At 41.7% G+C, this 24140-nt stretch overlaps 1 protein-coding gene across 2 annotated transcripts in view; it reads right to left on the bottom strand.

The window, feature by feature from the left end:
• Nucleotides 1–24140, bottom strand: part of pard3ab (par-3 family cell polarity regulator alpha, b) — a 154701-nt gene that overhangs the window by 44067 nt on the left and 86494 nt on the right. For both annotated transcript variants that reach the window (XM_089008591.1, XM_089008592.1), the window contains exons 10-15: nucleotides 22643–22782; nucleotides 22251–22379; nucleotides 18059–18103; nucleotides 12173–12361; nucleotides 11369–11539; nucleotides 2382–2535 (exon numbers count right to left, since the gene is read on the bottom strand). In XM_089008591.1, coding sequence (XP_088864717.1) covers nucleotides 2382–2535; nucleotides 11369–11539; nucleotides 12173–12361; nucleotides 18059–18103; nucleotides 22251–22379; nucleotides 22643–22782 — 828 coding nt within the window. The remainder of the gene's footprint in view (nucleotides 1–2381; nucleotides 2536–11368; nucleotides 11540–12172; nucleotides 12362–18058; nucleotides 18104–22250; nucleotides 22380–22642; nucleotides 22783–24140) is intronic.

Here is a 24140-nt window from a genome sequence, read left to right as displayed (position 1 = left end):
AGCCAGTTTGTGGAATCAAAGGCAGAATTACAAACACGTAAAATTGTTAAAAACATTTCATTTTGTCAAAGTGACTCCACACAGACATGCGAATCAAGTGAAAATACTGTAATGTGCATGCCAGGCCACTAGATGGCGACATTAGGAAATAGTATGATCATTTGCAGTTTTGATCGCTAACATCGCTTTTTTTTCTCAAGACAGACGCACTCCACCTTACGAACGAGATACTTTCCGAACCGTTGTTCGTAAGGTGAATTTGTTTGTAAGTTGCTTCAGTGCTATATTTTGTATGGCATGTATGTTTAAGTCAAACACCAAACGGGGAAGTATAAAACACAGCCGCTCTAACAGTCGTAAAATAAATTCACATCTACTGTAGTACGATGACATATATGCTTGGGTCTTCAGTAAGCCATTATTGAAGCTGCTGGCACATAATTAGTGAATTACGTGCCAGCAGCCATTACTTTTTGTTATGCATCGGATCCTCCTGGAGCGTCAACTGGCAATAGGGATTTCCTCCCCGCCCCACATACTCTACACAGCCAATCGTAAGCGAGCACGGCGCGAATTCCTCAGAGCATCAACTGGTAAGAGGGATTTCCTCCCCGCCAACATACTCTATGCAATAGTAAGTGAGCTTGCCGAATCGGGGCCTGAACTCGTTGGCAACACTTCAGCATAACCGGCCGCTGATTGGTCAGCCTTGGTGTCCATCGCATAAACACCCAGCCCTTGAAATATCCAATGTGAATGTGGATGTGCATGTGCGTGAAGCACAGTACGCAGCCAATCGCAAGCAAGCTCGGCCGGAAAAGGCAGCACAATACAAAATCTAATTTAGAGCATATCAGTTCGAACATCAACACCAACACGCAAAATTGTTCGTATGTACAGTTATTCGTAACTTAAATGTTCGTAGGTTGGTTAGCGTCTGTGACATCAAATGGGAATTATTTCCCAACTTAATATATTTCTGTATATCGATTCACTCCAACCCCAATACAATTCAAGCAACTGCAACGTGATGTGTGATTCCTTCCAATTACAACGCAACACAGATCAATCCAGTTTCATTACACGATTCTAAAAGTGGGATTCACTCCAATTACAATACACTCAATTTCAATGCTAATTATTCACAACATGATGTGGAAGCTCAGCGTGTAAAGTGAAGGTAGGTAGTAAGTTTGCAGAAGGTAGTCAAGCGGACAAATGCATCACCAATAACCAATTTGAGCTTTCGACAACGGTGCCCAGCGCTGTCAAGTGTTTCTTTTTACGCAATTGCAAAATCTATTCAATGCTGTGCTTTGCTTGTCATCTTAGTCAGTGCTTTTCCACCTCAAACGAGAATAAAACCAGACTTTGTAATTCCTTTTTAACTTTATGCGGCTTTGTCTTTGCGACAAAAGCTGCAGTCTTGAGGGGAAAAGAAATCCTGCCTCTGTATCTGTGCGTCTCCTCTTGGGAATGTAAAAATGTCTTGGTGGCCTTATCTGGCATCCAGGCCTTTCACGCCTGCTGCGGAGCCGACTTGCAGTCTGAAGTGTGAATATGGGGAAGAAAAAAAAAAGATCTCTGCAGTTGAAGGAGTGTGAAGACAGTGAGCAGCAGCCTGCAGCTTAAGACGTGTGGACTTTTACTTTGAAGGTCCAGAAGAGCCTACAGGTGATTTTATTCTTGTGAAGACAGACATCTAGCTCCACCTGTGATCTCCGCTTGTTGCCATGGCAATGGTGAACTGAGCGATCCCTGTCTTGTCCTTTGCCTGATTTGCCAAGCATGAGAGAACCTCACCTATTATCACTTTCTGTCTTTTGCAGCTGAAGTTGATTTTTGTTGTTTACATTTATCAAGTGTCAAGTGACGACAGGTAATTTGCATGAAAACAGAGTTGACATATTGTGTTGCGTGGCTGAACGGTCACCAGGAGGGAGCCTTTGGCATTTTTCATTGATGGCTGACTGTTGACACGTTTTCCTATTTTAATTTGACGGCACCCTTTTGTCACAGCGCCAGGCTTGACAGAGCGCACTTTTTGGCATCTGTGTCGAAGTGCCAAAAGGGTAGCGTGAGGAAAAGTGCACTTTTCGGCACCAAGTGGAATAGTGAGATATCAAAAGGGTGGTTTGTGTCAAACACGATGCACTTATTGGCATCCTTGTGTCAGTTCACTTCAAGCTCAGAACTAGACAGAGTGCACTTTTGTGATCAAGTGATTGATAATGTGAGACAATCTCAGTGAATTGCATGTCATTTGAAGCACTCAAAGAGGGCTTTCCACATCTTTGGAGTCATTTTGAACACAGATGATGACCAAGAAATTGTTTCAAAATGCTGCCCGAGTTGGTGAAAACCCAGAGAAGAGGTCTTACCGACAGTGCGTGGCATCAAGCCTTGTCGAGGCATCAGGTTGTCATCCAAATCTTCCAGAGCGCCGTACAGCGAATGGGAGATACGACGTTCGTGCTCGTCCAGAGATAAAGAGTTGGTGCTCTGCTGAGGTCCCAATGGACCTCCCGTTGACTCCTAGCAAACAATACAGAAACACTTAGCTTGATGATTCCTATTGTGGTGTAAATGCAAAGAAAAGTAACGTGTCATAAATGCAAACATTTATCATATTGCATCATAGCTGGAGTAAATCGGATCATAAATTGGTGTGCCTTATATGTGAAGTAATATTGAGCAACAGCAGGTCTCGCAACTACTGCATTTCCCCCCTGTAGAAGAAGTAGTGCACGGTCCATGCTGGGATATATAAAACTTAACCCCAGCATAATAATAATAATAATAATAATAATAATAATAATAATAATAATAATAATAATAATAATAATAATAACACATTACATTTAAGCGCCTTTCAAAGCTCTCAAGGACACGTTACAGTCGCAGACAAGCATAGGTATGATAATAAATAAAATACAATCACAAATAGAATACAATAAATAAATTACAATTCTCAATAGAAACAAGAGAGAGAGCTACACAGAAAACGCAATTTTAAATAGGTGGATTTTGTGATGGGACTTGAAGGTGGGAAGAGAATCGATGTTACGAATGTTTGGGGGCAGAGCAGCTGAAGGCTCTGTCACCCATCGTGCCGAGACGTTCCTCCCTCCACACAGAGGTGGAGGGAGGAAGAGGATCTGAGGGAACGAGAGGGAATAGAAATTTGAAGGAGGTCAAATAGGTATGGGGGGGGGGGGAGGCAAGGTTATGGATAGCTTTAAATGTATAACACTACTCTACACTGGTACCTTATAATATGCTGTGCCTTAGACTTTTATAAATGTCTATATTATATTTGGAAAATGTTGCGCATTATAGTCTGGTGCGTCATATATATGGAAAAGGTTTGAGAATACACCATTCCTTTGGGGTGCGCCTTATACTCTGGTGCGCCTTATATACCGGAAAATATGGTAATTAATTTTAGAACAAACACAGTTACACTCCCAGCGACGCTAAACATAGTCCCAAAAATGATGCCAGAAGTGATGCTAACAATGATTCTAGCAAGCAAATGTGCAAAAATGAATTTAGTAACACAGGCGTTAGCTCCTGGTTGTTGGTGTTAGCAATCGTGGGCTACATTATGTAGCTATCAGAGTACAGTATTGTTCACTTTCTGGATTGATTTTCCTATTTTTTTTCGTGGGTCTTTGATGAAAAGCTAGTTTCAAAAGGTGGAATTCCATCTTTTATCATACACATTCATATTGGGCACATGACGGTCTGGCTGGCTTTGTGTCTTTTTGGCACGCCAGCACACTGACATATTGAAGACAATACAATGGAATAAAATGAATTCCCTCCGGTGAATAGGTGGTGCGCCTTCTACTCTAGTGCGCCTTATACACGCTTAAATACGGTGGGTTGCATGCATTGCATACCAGAAAATGGATAGTCCTGAATAGAGTGAACCATATCACAAATGTGAATTGTTTTGTAAATGTAGTGAATTGTATTGCATTGTAAACAGACAAAATCATATAGATGCCATTTGAGTGAATCATACACGATATATTGTCAATAAAATGGAGGAAATTGTATTGTATCATAACTGGAGGAAATTGAAATGAAAAATCAAGCCATGAGGTGATTTGCATTGCATGGTCCAAGCAATAAAATGGAATCGTTTCTCCCAACAAATCGCCAGTGACTTCGTTCCAACGCATCGCTAATGAACAGACAACAGGATGCATGCTAATGCTAGCAGTGAAATAACCGGGATCCAGGATGGATTTCCAAGTGGCCAGCCGGCGGTGCGATTTCTGATTAACCTGCCAGCATGCTGACGACATTCCCTTTGGGAACTTGTGATGAGACTTCACTTTAGCTCGACAAATTGACCATTTTGTGCTCCTCTTATCCATAAGCACACATTCCTGGACTCTGAGGCAGTGTGTGTTTGTGCTTGTGCGTCCAATGGATCATTGGGCGTATTGATCGGCTGCGGTTTGCTGCATTTCCCGTCTAGACGGCGACAGCCGGAGCGATGAGGATTAGCATCGTTGTCTGCGCCGCGTCACAAGCGATAAGACTCTCCTTGAATCGGTATTGTTGAGAGGTCGACGCAACAGATTACAAACAATGCACCCACAGTGAATTGCAAAGGTAGGGGGAAAATGCCACCACATTCAATACAAGTCACAGATATGACAGTGTTCATCATGACGACAGCATTCGTGTGTGAGCAATTCTTATACAGTGAGACCTCAACTTACAAACACCTCAACGTACAAACTTTTCGTCTTACAAACGTCAAATTTATGAAAATTAAACCTTATAATAAGCACTATTTTCATAATACAAACCCACCACGGCTGGTGGAGTGACCTTCGGCGGAAGCACACGACCGAACAGCACCAGAGGTTAAGTTACCAACAGTCCTTATGGAAGGTGACTCTCCTTCCATAAGCCATCAACGACCATCACAAAGGTAAATAAAACTTTATTTTACAGCACAGTTTATTTCTTTAATTACAGTCCACATGTAATGCGCCTCTCTTTCCAAACAGCAATTCCCTTTGACCTTCGACCTCCAACGCCATTCCATCAAGCCATAAATGACCATCACAAATGTAAATAAAGTGACTTTATGATACAATGCAGTGTATTTCTTTCATTACAATACAATAGCACATTTATTATACATAGAATAAGGTATGTTGTGTGTCGTTTTAAGGCTTATTTCTTTGAAAAGTATATTTTATGGAAACCCGGGAACGGATTATTCCCATTTTAATGGTTTCCTATGGGAATTTTCTTTTTGAGATACACACTTTTCGCCTTACACACTCTGTCTGGGAACCAATTAAGTTCGTAAGTTGAGGTCTCACTGTACCTGCAGCGGACACCAATATTTTGTTGTTAACTCACTCATTGCCAGACGTGCAAAAATGTGTCCACTACATTGCCAGGGTTTTTGTCATTGTCACTTGAATTCCAGGACCCACAGAATGAGTTTTAGGACGACAGAAACATTCAATGCAGCGTAAGAAACCTTAGACTCTCTTCTTTCATCAGAAAAAAAATAGTTAATTCCTAAATTATATAGATCTGGAGTTATATGAGCTTGAAATGAGGGCAGTTATACAATGCAAAACATACAGATTTGTTTATATCGCGCTTTAACAACAGCTGAAGCTTGAACAAAGCGCTAACATGAAAAAAAGGCAAATGCTACCCCCTTGTAGAAAAGAAAAAAACATTGCCAGAGGCCATGGCCAGCGCTTTATCGGCACCCAAGCATGAAAAAACCAAAACCCTAAACAAATTTGGGAATGGCGCTCTACGTCATATTTTTAATTTCCGAATAAATTTGCGAATGGCAGTGAATGAGTTAAATGATGCAAAATACATTTTTAACGGATTAATCAAAAGTGTAATCCACAGGTGTCAAGGCCTGGGGGCCAAATCTGGCCCGCCATATCATTTTATTCATCCTGAGAAAGCAAATCAAGCGTATGAAGTGCAATGATGCTTGCTAAAGTCCGAACCAAAATATAAAATTGTCCCTTGCAAACCACAATAACAGTCATTATTTTTTACTTCAAATTTGAAAAACGATCCATCCATCCATTTTCCAGACCGCTTTATCTTTATAAGGGTCGCTGGGGTGCTGGAGCCTATCCCAGCCGTCTTCCGGCACTAGGCGGGGGACACCCTGAATTGGTTGTCAGCCAATCAAAGGGCACTCAGCGACAAACAACCATCCGCACTCACATTCACACCGAGGGGCAATTTAGTTATTCATGAATTTGTTGTGTGCTCCATGTGTAATATGTGGAGGATCTTCTTAAGCGCTATATTAAACATTCTAATGGCTTCCCCAAATTTATAACAGCCCTCATGAGGAAACAGTAACTTCAATGTCGCCTGCGGCAAAAAATGAGTTTGACACCCTCTATGTAATCGATTAAAAAATCTATTGCTGCATTTATAGTGAAAATGTTTCTATGAACATACCATAAAGGTGGTTAATTAAAAAAGACACTTGTGGTAAATTTCAGATACCGACGGCTGTAACCAGAGAAATATTACATATGGGGATTGAACTGTATATCTTGTATTTGAAAAAGTAGTGCAATACACCACATTTCAAGGTGTTCCTAACATTTTGGAGCAAAAGCCAGTATTGAGGGCTTTCTCAGGCGGCGCGTGTTGCACTTGACTTGAAATGAGCCAGTTAATGAATTTGGCTAGCTGAGGTAATAGCAGAGTGGGTGACGGGGTTGGGGGTGTTCGAGCCGTTGGGTGTGCGATTCGCTACGCCGAGGGAACACGGACAAGGCGCAGTGCAGCGCGTTGCATATTCAGACAGATAATTAAGCGGCGGGAAGGTCTGGATCCCGTCAGGTGGCCGCTTGGAGTTGGCTTGGATTATAGATGGAAGAAGGGTGGAGGGTTTGTGGAGGGTGCAGTCACGCATGTGATTTATGCAAAAAATTGCAATTGGAAATTGGCTCCTCAGGGAAGCGAGCCACAGGCAGGAAGGTAAATAAAACATGATTTGATTCTACATGTCAAGTGCGTGACACATATGCATAAAAGCCTTCGCACATCATATTACGCTCCCACATCTAAAGGCACATTTGGAAAAATAACCGTAGCTTCTGGCTACGGTTATTTTTTTAACTCATTCACTCCCAGACGATGTGCAAAAATGTGTCTACTCCAGTGCCAGAATTTTTTGCCATTGAAGAAACCTTAGACATTCTTCTTTCCTCAAAAAAGAGTTAATTCCTAAATGACATGGGTCTGGAGTTATATGAGCTTGAAATGAGGGCGGCTGTCCAAAATACGATGCAATACATACATATTGGTTTATATAGCGCTTTAACAACAGCTGAAGTGGAACAAAGCGCTAACATGGAAAAAAAGGAAATGCTGCCATATTGTTGAAGGTAAAAAACATTGCCAGAGACCATGGCCAGCGCTTTATCGGCACCCAAACAAGAAAAAAAAAACCCGAACAAATTCGGGAATGGTGCTCAACGTCCTATTTTCAATTCCAGAATAAATTCGTGAATGGCAGTGAATGAGTTAATCATGAGAAACATCACACCTGGAACCCAAATAATGCACAAAATGTACTCCACAGTCACCACTAAATTGAATGTGATTACTCTTGCCTAAGAAAACGGACCAAAAAAAGGTCATGTCAGCGTATTGACATGATTTAATTTTGATTTTTCCATCAATTCATTGGACATTGCATTTCTCCTTCTCGTGTAGGCACCAAATATGACAAATTAATGACTATACAATAAGAATCAGTCATCCACAGCTTCTGAGTAAGTCAGTGGAATATTAGTCAGTATTCATGGAGGATGAAGAATATATGCCTAGTGACATGATTATCTTTCCAAATGCACTACTCCAACATCTTTGTTTATTGATTCGTAAAGAGTTTTAACAGCATGATAGGATGTGTATGTCCGTTTAATGCATATTGCATATTTATCATGAAGACAAATACGTTTCAATAGAACCTAGGTGCTCATTTTGAACTGGTTTTGTACATTCCTTCTTCTAATATTTAGATTAACAGGAAACTGAGAGTAGTAATATTATTTTAGCAATGGTTCACTTGACTCATTCGCTACCATTCCCGAATTTATTCAGGAATTGAAATTGAAATTGAAATGTGATGCAGAGCACCATTCCCGAATTTGTTTGGGTTTTTCTTTTCTTACTGGGGGTGCCGATAAATCGCTGGTCAGACCTCTGGCAATGCTATATAAATCAATATGTATTGTCGATGAAAATGTTTCTTCAGCCGTCATCTGTACTTCTTTGAAGGTGTCAGACGTTTCGCTTCATATCCATCCATCTTATGGATAAGAAGCGAAACGTCTGACACCTTCAAAGAAGTACAGATGACGGCTGAAGAAACATTTTCATCGATGGACCACTCCTGTACGACTGACAGCTTACACAGACGTATGTATGTATTGTAGTTTGTAGTCGCCCCCATTTCAAGCTCAGATAACTCAAGATCCATATAATTTAGGAATTAACTCTTTCTTCCTGATGCAAGAAGATAGTCCAAGGTTTCTTACACTGTATTGAATGTTTAGAGAGTACTAAAACTCAATGTTCTGTGGGTCCAGCAATTTGAGTGAAAATGACAAAAACCCCGGCACTGGAATGGACACATATGGTCTGGCAGTGAATGAGTGAAAAAAAAACTACAAAAAAAAAGGCACAATTTCCCAGGGCAATCTGTGACATTAGGACCACTCAGGTGCCATCGGGGTAGAATTTAATTTTTTTCTTCTTCATTGTGTGCAGACACTGAGATAGCCTGCAGCGTCACCTGCAGCTCTGTAGCTGAAGCGTGGACAAGCCGCCATGCTGCCTTGAACTTGAATATATGAATCCACATGCAGATAATACATACTTACATATGCACACGTGATACACACACACACAAGCGACATGTTGAATAAAAACAAAATAGCGCTCCGAGCTTGAATCAGGCTTTCAATTAGTAGAGGGGCCAAGGGGAAATCTAAAGTTTGGTTGAGCGAAGATGAGAGCGAGGCAGCAAAAGAAAAGCGCCAGAGGCGCTCACGTACGCGTTCACATTCATAGTTCATGCACGCTCAACTCAAAAGCAGCCACAGGGGCTCAGGTGCTGACATTGCGTCCGAACATGACATTGTAGACATGGAGAACACGTACAGCGCTGCTCACACTCCACAGTTGGCTTTTTTTTCTATTCAAGCTTCCTTGGGGGAGTGTGGTGTGCAACTGAGGCGGGGGTGAGTGGATGCTTGGGAATGGGGCTGTGCACCCCCAACACCATGACAGTTTTTAGAAATCATAAAACAACACACACCCAGCTCATTTTCTTCGCAGTAGCCTGACGAACTATGCAGGCTTTAATCCAGTGAAAGTTCAAAGGACTTTTGAATGGAAACCCACCATACTATAGTACCGTATTGTCCAGTTTATAAGGCACACCCAAAAGCCTTTACTTTCTTCAAAAGATGACCCTCCAACCTCATACGCTGGTGCACCTTATATGTAAAGTAATATTGAGCCACAACATGTCTGGCAACTAGCCACCAACTCCATTTCCCCCTGGAGACAAGGTCTCTACTGTAGCGCCTTATAATGTGGTGTGCCTAATATTTGGAAAACTTTTATATTTTTCGGAAAACATTTTTCATTAACTAAAGGTGGACCTTATAGTCTGGTTTTCTTCTTCTTTTACTGTCAGCTTTTTCCTTGTGGGGTCGCCACAGCGAATCAGTGTCCTTCATTAAACCTGGTTTTGTGCATTCTCTTCTCTCACACCAGCTACCTTCATGTCCTCTTAAAAACATCCATAAACCTCCTCTATGGTCTTCCTCTCTGTCTCCTGCCTGACGGTTCAAGGGTCAGCATCCTTCTCCCGATATAGTCACTCTCTCTCCTCTGGACATGTCCAAACCATCTCAGTCTGGCCTCTCTGACTTTCTCTCCAAAGCCTCTAATATGAGTTGTCCCCCTGATATATTCATTCCTGATCCTATCCAACCTGATCACTCCAAAAGAAAACCTCAACATCTTCATCTCTGCTACCTCCAGCTCTGTTTCCTGTCTTTTCTTCAGTGGCACTGTCTCCAGTCCAAACATCATGGCTGGTCTCACCACTCTTTTATACACTTTTCCTTTCATCCTAGCTGAAACCCTTCTATCACACATCACACCTGACATTTTTCTCCAGCCGTTCGAACCTGGACCTTATAGTCTGGTGCATCTTATATATTAAACAAGTTTGAAAATCCACCATTCGTTTGGGGTGAGCCTTATACTCTGGTGCGCCTTATATGTGAAGTAATATTGAGCCACAATCGGTCTTGCAACTACTGTCAGCTACTCTGACGCAGTTCTTTAAAAGACAACCGACGTCACTTTTATGTTTCTTAACTGACATCAGAAAAAAGTTTTATAGCATCTAAAATACCCAAAACACACAGTATGATATTTTTAGTCAAATGCAGAACACCAATAAAAATGACTTAAAGTGTCCAAAATCTGCAAAAAATTGAGCTGCGAATTGGGCATTTTCAGAAAGTCCCGCCCCCAGTTCATGACGTCACGCCAAGACGTCTTGCATTGCTAGTGAATCAAAAAAAAGGCTTCAGATTCGGAGAATATGCTTTCTTGTTACACATCCAGTTATGAATATAATTCAAATAGTTCTGAAGAGGAAAGCATACATGTTTGCAATCGATTAAAGAATTATATGTGCCATTTTGAGGCAACATTGAGGGGAAATGTCTCACAGAAAAAGAGGCACAAAATGGCGACCTCCTGTGGCCACCTCCGTTTCCACAGGCTGATAAATTCCTTATATGGAGCTTGGACGCCCTCTTCTGGCGGCTTTTGGGTGCAACACGAGGTGCCCAGAACAAACAAGTACAGCAAAATACATTGACGTGATGAAGGACCGCTACAATGCGTCTTTTTTTCGGTCAGGGGCATTCCTTTTGTGACGTACGTACGGACTGGTCACCAACTCAAAAACAAGACTTCCTGAATATTCAGTGCGAGTCTTAAAACGTAATATATAGCTGTATGTGGTGGAATCTTTGTAAAACACGCTCAGTAGAAGTCATTTGAAGCCATTTTACAATTTACAACTTGTCTGGAGACGTCGGTTGTCCTTTAAATCAAGATTTTGAGTCTTTAGTTTTAAGTATCTGCCTAAACCGAGTGTTGAGCAAGTATTTCAGCAATAGTTTGCTTTTTTGAAAGCCTACACTTCCAAAGCTATACAACCCCAGTGTCACAAATATTCATTTAATCTTTGTTTAGCTTTTTTCTTTTTTTTAGCTTCTGTTAGTCAATGACCCACCTGATTTCTCTTGCCGACACGCCTCGCCACAATGAGCTGGATCATGCCACGCTTGTTTCCCTCGGTGGACATGGACTTGCGCAACGTCTCCATAGCGTCCTGGTTTGTCTTTCCCAGCAGTGACTCATTGTTCACAGCAATCAACTGGTCGTTCACATGGAGACGACCGTCCTGGATCAGAAGTCACATAATACACAACACAGATGCTAAGTGAGGAGTTAGCGCTGCACTAATTGCTCAGCAGCCGTGCTCAGCGAACTGTAATTGATTTTAATTTGTTGTTGTGATATGCCATAAAAGAAAAATGTTTCAAAAAAAGAAATGCTGTTTTGGGTTCAAACACTTACCGTATTTTGCAGTGTATAAGGCCTTGATTTTCTTTTAAAAATTACCCTGCCCCTTAATATGTGAAATAATAGCCGGAACTGGTCTCACAACTACTGTCAGCAGAAGCTATCTGAACCCCCCTCCCCGTCCCCAAAAGAAGTGCAGCCTCTACTGTAGCATCTTAAAAAGTGGCATGCCTTATATATGGAAAACTGTTTTCATTCATTGAAGGTGTGCCTTATAGTTCGGTGCACCTTATATATGGGAAAATGTTTAAAAATACACCATTCATTGGGGGTCTGAGTGCGGTGTGCCTTATAAACCAGAAAATACGGTACAAGTTTCTTAAAAATAAACAGTAATTCTGGTCAAGTTGAAAAAACTTGGTGTCTCATTATGACTGGCTTCAACTATGTTCAAAGCCTCAACATTTTATTTTCCAAAAAATTGACTACATTTCTCAGAGGGTAAAGCAACCTTGCACGCGGCCCCTCCATTGATGATGGACTTGACAAAGATGCCGAGGTCGGCGTGGTTCTCCTTGGACCGATTCCCCTTGACGCTGACGCCCAGGCCCGCCGAGCCCGAGTCACTGAGCGGGATCTCGAAGGTCAGAAACTCCCGTGTGCCATCAGGCGTCAGCACGAGTTCCTCCTCCTCCGGTTTCTGTCAACACAGAAAGAAAATCTTTAATATGGATTTTTTTAATACATTTTGGGGAAAACGGCCTGGTAACTGCTATTTTTCTTTTTTTTTTTTTTGGGGGGGGGGGGACGTTGGAACACGAGTGAACATTAAACCAATATTTAAATCCATGTTTTTATGTTCCTGTTGTTGTACCTGTGTTTATTATTTCGCTTTGTGTTGACTATTATGTGAAGTGCTTTGTTACAGCTGCTGTGAAGTGCTATATAAATTAGGATGTATTGCATTGTATTGTCTGTCTATATAGACACTCACATTAGTGGCATGTGTTTGTATTACTTCGACGTTGAGCGAACGCTGGCGCGAATGGCTGCCGCTGCTCACAGCGGCAGAGTAAAAATGTTCTCGTGACTGTAAAGTGTCCTTGAGAATTTTGAAACGCACTTAGAAATAAAATTCATTATTCTTAATTATTATTATTATTATTATCATCCATCCATCCATTTTCCGTACCGCTTATTCCTCATTAGGGTCGCGGGGGGTGCTGGAGCCTATCTCAGCTGTCTTCGGGCATGAGGCGGGGGACACCCTGAATTGGTTGCCAGCCAATCGTAGGGCACACAAAGACGTACAACAGTCACTCTCACACTCACATTATTATTATTATTCATCACACAATTGGGAAATAACCACATTTTAGGAGTATAAGTAGAGTCACTGAATGTCACACGTGGTGAAAATGAGCTTTCTCTTACTTTCTACCGCCACAACAGGTGCTTATGGCACATTCTCCCTCATTCCCGACAATAAACGGCATTCTCTCAGCGTCGTTATTTGACAGCTGTCGTCTGAATAGTCGGGCTGCGTGCACACCGCCGCCTGCCAATTATCGTGCTCGCTAAATGAATTCAATCACCGGGCTCACTGTCAGCGCGCTATTAGCTCCCTTTGTTTTTCTGGGAGGAGGAAATGAGAGGGAGGGGTGAGGATGGAATGCATAGAGGAAGGAAGGAAGAGGATGAGGAATGACAAATAAATTCATCCTGGGATTTGGATCGGGAAAGAAGAGGGTAACCGTGTTTGTTGCCTGTGATTATCAGTGAGTGCAGTGGAATAAATAAGAGAACAACAGGAATGTCATTTCGTATGAGTCCGGAATTCAATTAGGCAGATACATCAATCCTATTATGCTGCAAAGCATCACAATAAGAAGGCAGGAAATGATTTGCAGAGAGGGGAAATAACTCGAAATAGGCCATGTGTCACAAACATGGCGGATTAGGATTGGCGACAGTGTTGGAATTGTTACAAAATGCTACCAGAGCAAATGGCTGACTTCCCGTTCCATTTCAGGGAAGATAGTTTTTTCAATTTTTTAAGGGGGCAAGTGAGTGCAAAATGGATTACAGATAGGGATTGGATTGGATTGGATTTGCCTTTATTAGTCTCACAGTGGAGAAATTTACATTTCACAGCAGCAAAGTGATGAAAGGAATGAAAGTAGAAAAACAAAATACATGAGCTGCTGGAAAGGCAGCCACTCTTGCGGCGCCATCTTGAAGTCAAAAGAACAAAAAAAAAAACTAAATAACAAATAATATGACAGCATAGAGACAATATGACAAATCAAAGACACAGAGAGACATTCATTCTTCAGGACTTGCTGTATTCTCTTTGTGATGACATGAAGCAGTTCTAGATAAAAGAGGAGAGGATCAAAGCGTCTTTCCACCAGTGGATCAGGGACATCATGGTGGAATGTGCATGTCGACTACAAGCTAAATGTTGTGAATGGGGGAAGGCAACAATAAAGAAATAAATACATCGATAGATAGCCATTTATCTATCCATCGACCCACCCACCCATCGACCGACCTACCGACCTACCTACCTATCCATCTACCTACCTATCCATCTATCTACCTATCCATCCATCTATCTATCTATCTATCTATCTATCTATCTATCTATCTATCTATCTATCTATCTATCTATCTATCTATCTATCTATCTATCTATCTATCTATCTATCCATCCTTCCTCCTTCCTACGAGGGGGCAGCATATTTTTTGTCCATATTAGCACTTTGTTGCAGCTTCAGCTGTTGTTAAAGCGCTACATACAGGTAACATCCGATTTACGACCGGCGCGCGTTATGACCACCTGTACTTACGACCACAACCGCCAGAGTTTTTTTTTAATTCTACGGCTGCCACTGCGACAGGCAGCAACGTGAGAGAGGTCCGTGCAGGATGATTTATTAAAGTACAACACAAAGCACTGGTCCCAAAAAGAGGACAAGGGGAAGAATCAAAAATAAAGAATGCCAAAAACGACGAGTGGGGGGGGGGGGCAATGGGAACCCCGACAATGGCGAGAAGCAACTCGCACACGGTGGAGCAGAAACGGAACAATCCCAAAAGGATTACGGGATGATGAGGGGGGGAGGGGCTCGGACCGAGCACCGAAGACAAAATCCAGGGTAATACACAGTACAAATTACAAAGTACAAACAAGTTGACAGCGTCCCATTTTCGTACCCGCTGTCCTGAAGAAGGAAGCGGGGAGGCGTGGCCTCGCCCCCAGCTGTCATTCCGAACCTGACAATATCGAGCAAGTAATAAGTTTATTTGCCGGAGTAGCATTGCACAAAATGACGATACAAAATAACTGCGACGATTTTCTCCAGCATGACAGCACAGCAATCGGAGGGAGGGAGGGGTGTCCAACGACGCCAAGGCGGAGCCGGTAGGATCACCGCGACGCAAACGCCGCGTCAGGATCACGGTCGGCGCTGCCGCCTCTTTGAGACAGGTGACCTCTTCTGGCTTCTCCGTTAGCAGGGATATCGATTTTTGGACAGCTGTTTTTTTTGGGGGGGCACAGCTCACATGAGTGGGAAGCCGTGCGCCGACACAGTAATAAAGTTCGATAATACGAAATATAAAATGATTAAAATGACACTAAAAGTTATAGGATTTATCAATGAACTGTCAACATTTTGGTAGATAATAGTATTCAATAGCGTTGCTTAAAAACAATAGATTGACATCATATACTATCCTGTCGTATAGGAGATGCCAGCGTGTCGTCATTTGTTATGATCACGTGATCCTCGCATCAGCCATTTTGAATGCTTTTCGATTTACGACCGTTTTGTCGGAACGGAACCCGGTCGTAACTCGGATGTTACATGTAAGTCAATATGTATGTACCGTATTGTGTATAACTAGCCCAATTTCAAGCTCAGATAACTCCAGATCCATATACCGTAAAACACAATATTAATCAGAATGCCATGTTTAGACAAGTACAGCCAATGGAACATATGACTGCAAATAAATATTTTCAATTAACTTTCAAAGTCTTTTATGCATCCGGCAAGCATAGCCGTATCACCTTATATTTCATGTTCATTCGTGAAATTTGTTTCAACAGCTTTTTTTCTTGCCAAGGAGTACTGAGTGGCAGGAAATAAAAATGGAACACACACGCTTCCATATTGTGCGGTGTCTGGAATGATTAGCAGGTCAGCAGCCGTGTTCAACTTGGACTGAACAGAGATGTCATCTTGACAGGAGAGAAAAGCCGCTGCGGGCCAAATTTCTCGTTCTCAGGGTAAAATAAATGGATGGAAAAAAAAATCCAGGAAGAGAGGCGAAAAGGAGATAGTGAAATGAAGACAAGGATGGAGAAAGGGAGGTAAGGAAGTACAAACAGAACAGGAAGGAGATCGCTGAGGTGAAAAGTGGATGAAAGAAGCAACAGGGAAGAGCAGCAAGATGAGGGGGGGGCCAAATGAAAAAAAAAGGATGAATAATACATTCCTCTTTTTCTTTCGTTCGACACGACCCCCCGGTGCGGCAGTGTCGTTTCCGTGGCGACTCGACCAGTCAACTAGCTGACAGTACGCAGAAAATGCACCGAGGAATCGAGGTGCGTCGAGTGCCAGGTGGAAGGCTGGTCGATGCTGCCTCCTTGTCAGCACTTGTACACGCACACAGACACGCACACACACACACACACACACACACACACACACACACACACACACACACACACACACACACACACACACACACACACACACACACACACAAAAGTTACAGTGACTCACTCATAAACACATGCACTTACTCATTCCCAAGGACACAGAAACAAAAACTGTTTTTCACAATCTTGCTCTCATTCACTCTCACGGTCACACGACACACACACACACACACACACACACACACACACACACACACACACACACACACACACACACACACACACACACACACACACACACACACATGCACACACACACGCGCGCACACACACAAAAGTTAGTTATTCACCCATAAACACACACACACTAAAACAAATGCGCACTCTATCACACACACACACACACACACACACGCACACACACACGCATTTACAGTCATTCACTCATGAACACACACAAAAACAAACGTGCGCACACACACACACACACACACACACACACATTTACAGTCATTCACTCATGAACACACACAAAAACAAACGTGTGCGCACACACACACACACACGCACACACACACACACACACACACACACACACACACACACACACACACTCATGCACAGGTGACAGTCACTCACTCATGCAAACCCGCACTTACTCATTCCCAAGGACACAGAAACAAACTGTTTTTCCACAATCTTCCTCTCATCTACGGACACACACCACACACACACGCACACACACACACACACTTGCATGGACTAAAGTACACACAATCCACATGCTTGTCTTCCCGACAGCAATATGCCCTGCGCTGGTGGTAGTTAAACGTCCGTCATGTCTCGATGATGATGATGGCGTAATGGCGCCATAACGCGAGACGGTGCGCCATGTTGTAGGGCCCATTAGTCACAGAGGCTTATGGGAAGTGGCTGCTTATGTTGCAATTCGACAATACTGCGCAGACGGCACAGTGCCAAGAACCTATCGGCACACACACGCAAAACACACACACACACACACACACACGCACGCACGCACGCACGCACACACACGCACACACACACACACACACGCACACACACACACACACACACACACACACACACACACACACACACACACACAGCCATCTGTTGTACGCAAATAATGAGATGGTTTACATTGTCATCATATCCATTCAGGAAGGCCAGTCAGTAGGACTTGTTGAGTTTGTGTGATTGTTATGGAAAGGAACACCCAATTGATCTTGAATGATCGCAAGCGCAAAAAACCCCATGGAGATGAGCTATGCAAATGTAAGAAAGTTTGTGGAGAAGTCGCAAGACTTTCCAAAAGTTGCGCCACAGATGCCTTCTGTTGACTTGGGGGCTCCCAAGTGCTTATAGGCGGGATCATTACCAAAGCGCGCCTCCAAAGCAGATGTGTGTTGAAACTTTTTCCCTCCGCCTCCGACCAGGGGAGAAAAAAATTAGTTAGAATGCACCTCATGTACTCCCATCCAGACGGGCCGACTCATTCGCAGCCTACAAATGAAGACATTTTTTTCCCTGCCTGACGCGTCCATGCAAGATTCAAATTAGCCTCACTTTCCCCTTGCGTGACTGCAAAACTCAAACCCTGTTTAAAAAAAAAAAATAATCCACTTGCCGCAGATTTTGAACGTCCACGCAGCGCAGAGAGGATTAAACAGAGGAGAAAGAGATTTGATGAGGGGGTCTTACCAAATCTCTGGGGCTTTGCATCTGCATCTGGGCCTCACCGCCTTGCTGGAGGTCACACAAACAACAAGCACATGTCACAATGTGACACACGACAAGATCTCAATAGCGTCACAATGTTGACCATCATTTGACTGTAATTCATTTAACTTATCAAAAAAATATTTTGTTGATTAATCAATGAATGGGTTTATTAACTATTTTCATTTCCCCATATTAGAAAAAAACAAAAACAACAATATTTATATATAATATTTCTTCCTGAAATACAGTGATTATGATTCACCTTCTAGTTTGGCCCAAAACAAATAGCAAATACAGTATGTTGCTTATTGTTTTTCAATACAATACAATGCATATAGCGCACTAACAGCAGCTGAATCTATAATAAAGCGCCTAACACGGACAACTATCCTTTACAAAATGAACGAGTTTCAAAATAAAAGCTGTTATATTTCGGGAAACCGAAGTTGAATGAGAAGCTTCACTTGCAATAAAATCTGAGTCAAAATTTTCTATCAAAGCATCCAAAAACATTTAAGGAGAATCCCCCCCTTTTCCTCGAAGTGAAAAATGTGTACATTTATCTATAGAAATAGAAGTTATAAAAATTACTTTTTTAAACATTCCAACGCTGTGCCTACTTGATTTTTTACTCATTCACTGCCATTCACACATTGAAAATATGGTGCCATTCCTGAATTTGTTCGGTTTTGTTTCTTGATGCTTGGGTGCCAATGAAGCACTGGCCAAGGCATCTGGCATTGTTTTTTTCTTTTCCACAAGAGGGTATCATTTCCCTTTTTTCCATGTTAGCGCTTTGTTCCAGCTTCATCTGTTGTTAAAGCGCTATATTGTATAAACCAATATGTATGTATTGCATTGTATTTTGGACAGCCACCCTCATTTCAAGCTCATATAACTCCACTTATAATTAACTTTTTTTTCTGATGAAAGAAGAGGGTCTAAGGTTTCTTATGCTGCATTGAATGTTTATGTAGTCCTAAAACCCAATATTCTGTGGGTTCTGGAATTCGAGTGACAAAAACCCTGTCACTGGAGTGGACACATGTTTGCACATTTCTGGCAGTGAATGAGTCAACTTGGCGTTGTGTACAGTATTTTAGTATAAGACTCACTGCAGTAAAAGGCGCACCCCCAATGAATGCTATATTTTCAAACCTTTTCCATATATAAGGTGCATCTTCAATGAATGACAAAAGATTTCCAAATATAATATAGAAAGATATAAATGCGCTCTAAATATAAGGCACACCACATTATAAGCTGCTACAGTAGAGGCTGGGGTTACACACTACTTCTTCTACGAGGGGAAATGGAGTCAGTGGCTCAATATTACTTCATACATAAGGCGCATCTGCGTATAAGGCGCAAGAAAATCTTTTGAAGAAAATCAAGGCTTTTGGGTGCGCCTTGTACACCGAAAAATACGGTATGTCAAATTTTGTCGCACATTTCCCCCCTTGCCAGTATGTCTGAAATCTGGGTCGAAAAGAATTCAACGAGGATACTTGTGCGACGTTCAATACTGTCATTGTAAATGTGAAGTTGATATTTAAGTAGAAGTCACGTCGCAAAAGTACCCTAGCGGCCCGTGACCCACGCGAGCGGAAAAAGATGTCTCATCCTCAGCTGTGAGCCTGCCTGCTCTTTTCATGAGCCTGCCGCTCTCAACTAAAAACAACTTTGACTTGCTTGCCAGAATTGTCACCACTAAGCTGCTTGATTGACACTCGTTTGCGTCCATTGGGAGACAAAAAAAAAAAGGAAAGAAAAAAGGGAGTGAATCCATGGCTTAATAAGGTTTGAGGTCGAGAAATACGCAATGCTTCCTCACACACACAAATCCTCCTCAATCTCATGCGTAATTACGAGCGCACTTACTAAGGCAACTTTGGATGCCAGCAGATGTGCGGGACATCACGTCTCATTTGCCACATGGGGCAATTAGCATCGACATCTGGATACTTTCAAACTTATTAGCAGTCCACTTGATATGTTCCTCTCAAGATGCCTCAAGGAGGTGCTGGCATGGAAGAAATGCTCCCAAGAATAACATTGGAATTGTGTCTTTTTTTTTCACCTCACATAAATGTGACTTTTGATTTTAATTGGCTACCCGTCCCACCCTTTCCAACAAGTTTAGCTTTTTTCTTTATTTGTCTTGATAAAAGATAAACAGGTAAACATGCTTTGAGCCAAACTGAATGAAAACTAAACAATATTTTCAAATGGAAATAGCACAAATCAACTTGAATTTATTCACTGCCTTTGAAGAATTTATTCGGGAATTGAAAAGTGTGACGTGGAGTGCCATTCCCAAATGTGTTCAGATTTTGGGTTTTCTACCGGAGGGTGCCGATAAAGCGCTGGTCAGACATCTGGCAATGATTTTCCCTTCCACGAGGAGCAGCATTTGCCTTTTGTCCATGTTAGCGCTTTGTTACAGCTTCAGCTGTTGTTAAAGCGCTAAAAAATCAATATGAATGTATTGCCTTTTGTACAGTCATTTCAAGATGACTCCAGACCTACATAACTTTAATTTTTCTCTGATGAAAGAAGACAGTCTCAGGTTTTTAATGTTGTATTGAATGTTTATGTCGTCCTAAAACTCAATATTCTGTGGGTCTTGCAATTTGAGTGAAAATGACAAAAAACCTGGCACTGGAGGAGACACATTTTTGCACATCGTCTGGCAGGGAATGAGTTAATCTATTCCATTTACTAATTTGAAAAGGATTGCATTATATAAAGAATAATTTAAGATTAAAATACAGAAAACAGTGCGAAAGAAATATATAACGAATGAAAAAAAATACTGGACATTGATTTTAACTTCATTTAAGATTTCGGCTATTGCTGGGCTCAAAATTATTTATTACTGTGACTGTTAAATAAGCCACCAAGGACCAAAGAAATTATGGTGCAACTATTGATAGATTAATACTTTTATTTTGAAGGTCTGACCTTTGTCGGATGTGTTAGGCCAGGGGTCGGGAACCTTTTTGACTAAGAGAGCCATAAAAGTAAAATATTTAGAAATGTTTTTCAGTGAGAGCCACACGCACGTGCGCGCGTACATACACACACGCGCGCACGCGCGGCCACTTTTCAACAAAATATCAGAATGTATTATTTAAAATAACTTTGTGATAGTACTCAGCGTTAACATGAATGGTTTTCCGTTCCTCGTGATTGGTAAAAATCCAGGCAAACGATCGGAATGAAATTCAATTTGCCGGTCCAGAGGCGAAGTTACTGCTAGCTAGCCTTCACACGGCTCATAAGCTTCCACACTTGCTATCTGCAATTTACTTCTCGCAGAAGTTTGTTGATGCTAACGTTAACATGGGGCTTGTTAAAATGTCACTGACATTCGACTGTTTCATCGATGGTATTGTATCATTGCAAATTAGAATCAGAACATTTTCTCTCCTCTAATGCTTCGGTGCATTAACGCTGAAGTGCACTAGTTGGGCTCATTTAAAGGGTGTTTACCTGTTTCAACTTGACGGCCATTATCATCCAATCAAAATGGCGCTTTCGGCCAACCTAGCTCAGTGACATCCAATCAAAATTGCGCTTTCCGCCAACTGCAGCCCCAACGGGAAATGAAAGGCGAAAAAACGAAAATATGTATTTAGTTTTATCTGCGAGCCATATGCAATCATCAAAAGAGCCATAGGTTTCCGACCCCTGTGTTAGGCCGATGTTGCCTAAGTGATGCTGAGCAGATCAGGAAAAAAATGTGAAGATTTGAAATGTAGAAAAGCTTTGGCATATGTGAACTTCGATTTTACTGTACTGCAAAAAAAAAAAAAAAAAAAATAGCACGTTCTCCTGAAATAAAATGACAAATGGCAAAAAATACGAACACATTTTCCCTTGTTGCAATTTACTTTTTTCATCACAGTCAATTAATATACATTTACAGAGAAATAACATTAAACCATTTGGATCTTTAGAGATAACATGTTTTAGGGGCTTCGTCTTTTTGAATAAAATCACGGGTACATTGAGCAAATTATGAATTTGCCAGCATTGACTGCAGTTTTGCAAAGTAACTCCACTGTTGGCAGTGACACTTAGTGTTCACCAATGTGGCCCTAGTGACTAAAATTAATGAATCTTGGGGCCAAAGTGTCAAAGCAGAGATCAAATCAAAAAGACTTACTGCTTCTTGGGGGAGGAAGGTGTCTTCCTGGCGAAGGACCAGCAGCCCCACAGTGCCCCCCATTGGAGTAGCCCTGAGGATGGAAACCACCTCCTCCTGTCTGCGTCCATTCAGTTCGATGCCATTCACCTAAGTACAAGTGATACCTGTTAAGATCCACCCGCGTCTCAGCTTTCTCATTTGGTACTTCAGTCAGAAAAGGACAACATATTGTGATACTAGCAGGCATAAAATGGAATGTGAAATATACATTGTCATCTTGTAAAACTGTTTCACTCTCAAATCATCTAAAATATGACAGTGATATATTCAAATGAAAGCACTTGGAATTAATGTTTAATGTCAGTGAAAGTGTTTCACAGTCAAAAAGTAAAAATAAAAAATCACATCACCTCAAGTAATCGGTCACCGGCCTTGAGGCGTCCATCTTGAATGGCAGCTCCCCGCGGTAGGATGTTTTTGACGTAAATAGGCGCAGAGCCCCCAATGGGGACGTCGCGGGATGTGATGCTGAAGCCCAAACCTTCAGGCCCTGTGGGGATGGAGGAGAAGGGGGAGAGACCACAGTCAAAGCAGGAAGTCCATTTCTAGACCATCAACTTGAGACTAAACAAAATGTTGAGGCGTCACCCAGAGGGAATATTTATGTCATTAAGACAATCATAGCATGGTTGTGTTCTTTGAATTTCCTGTGCAGCTCTGTGGACACGACCAATCCCTGCCAAAACATGTTCCTGTCCCTGCCTCGCAGGCTAAATATGATAATCAAAATATTAGTTTCCAAAGAAACCCTGGAAGTGGCCATTTTGAGTGTAAGATGGCCGCCCCATAGCAAAACAATGTATTTCCTTTGTCTGTCCAGGCCTGCTTGCTGGAGCCTTTTTTGTGGGTCTACTTGACAGAAATTTCGCTCAAAATTCATGTGGCTGATTCACTAAATTTGATAGACTGCACTTTGGCAAACCATTCAATTTTTGGGGCCATGCACCCATACCGAATGACCACAAATTGTAATATTTTACAATTTACCTATTATTAAATTGAATTGAATGGGTTGGGGGAAGGGGAACTCATAATCTTATCGCTCATGTTTGTATTTAATGCCATCTATTAGTTCAACTTAGGCAACAATCAAACCTAAGTCTGAAACAGGCTAGGTAATGTACCGTATTTTCTGGAATAGAAGGCGCACCTTCAACAAATGACATATTTAAAAACGTTTTCCATACATAAGGTTCACCGCGTTATACGGGGCACCTTCAATAAATGACGTATTTTAAAACGTTTTCCATACATACAGCGCACGGGATTATGAGGCGCATGGTTAACTTTTGAAAACATCTTTTCTTTTAGGTGTGCCTTATAGTGCAGAAAATACGGTATTTTTATTGTATTGAAATTCATTAAAGATAATGTCGAAATGAAGACGTGTGTGTTGCATACAAATTTTAGTTCATTCAAATTCCTGCTTCCAAGTTTGGCATTGATTGACAGTTAATACAGCAGCAGATGACAATCATCTAGCAGAGGGTAAAGGAGGAAGGGGAGGCACATGCAGAGTGAGCGAGTTGACACTCGTAGCTCCTGCTGCCTCGACAGCACAAATACATTTCCATGTTCGCTCTCAAGTTCGCCGGACGGTACACATATGTCGACTCAGTCTTGGAAAAATATTGTAAGGAAGTCCTTCAATTGGTTACTTCAAAACAATAAGAACAGACTTCCTTTATATTTGACAATAGAAGTCCTTATTTGGTGACTATTGATGAACACATTTCATGCAGCTAAGTGAATGGCTTAGGTTACCCAACTTTCAAGAGTAAAAACTACACTTTATTACATAATGATGAAGCCCCAAATACCTCAAGTATACAATTTTGGTAGCAATTG

This window comes from Hippocampus bargibanti, linkage group LG11 (genome assembly GCF_051943395.1).
Source record: "Hippocampus bargibanti isolate YZ-2025 linkage group LG11, ASM5194339v1, whole genome shotgun sequence".
Lineage (NCBI taxonomy): Eukaryota > Metazoa > Chordata > Actinopteri > Syngnathiformes > Syngnathidae > Hippocampus > Hippocampus bargibanti.
Note: the sequence above shows the minus strand (reverse complement) of the source record. Positions and strands in the feature narration are given on the sequence as shown.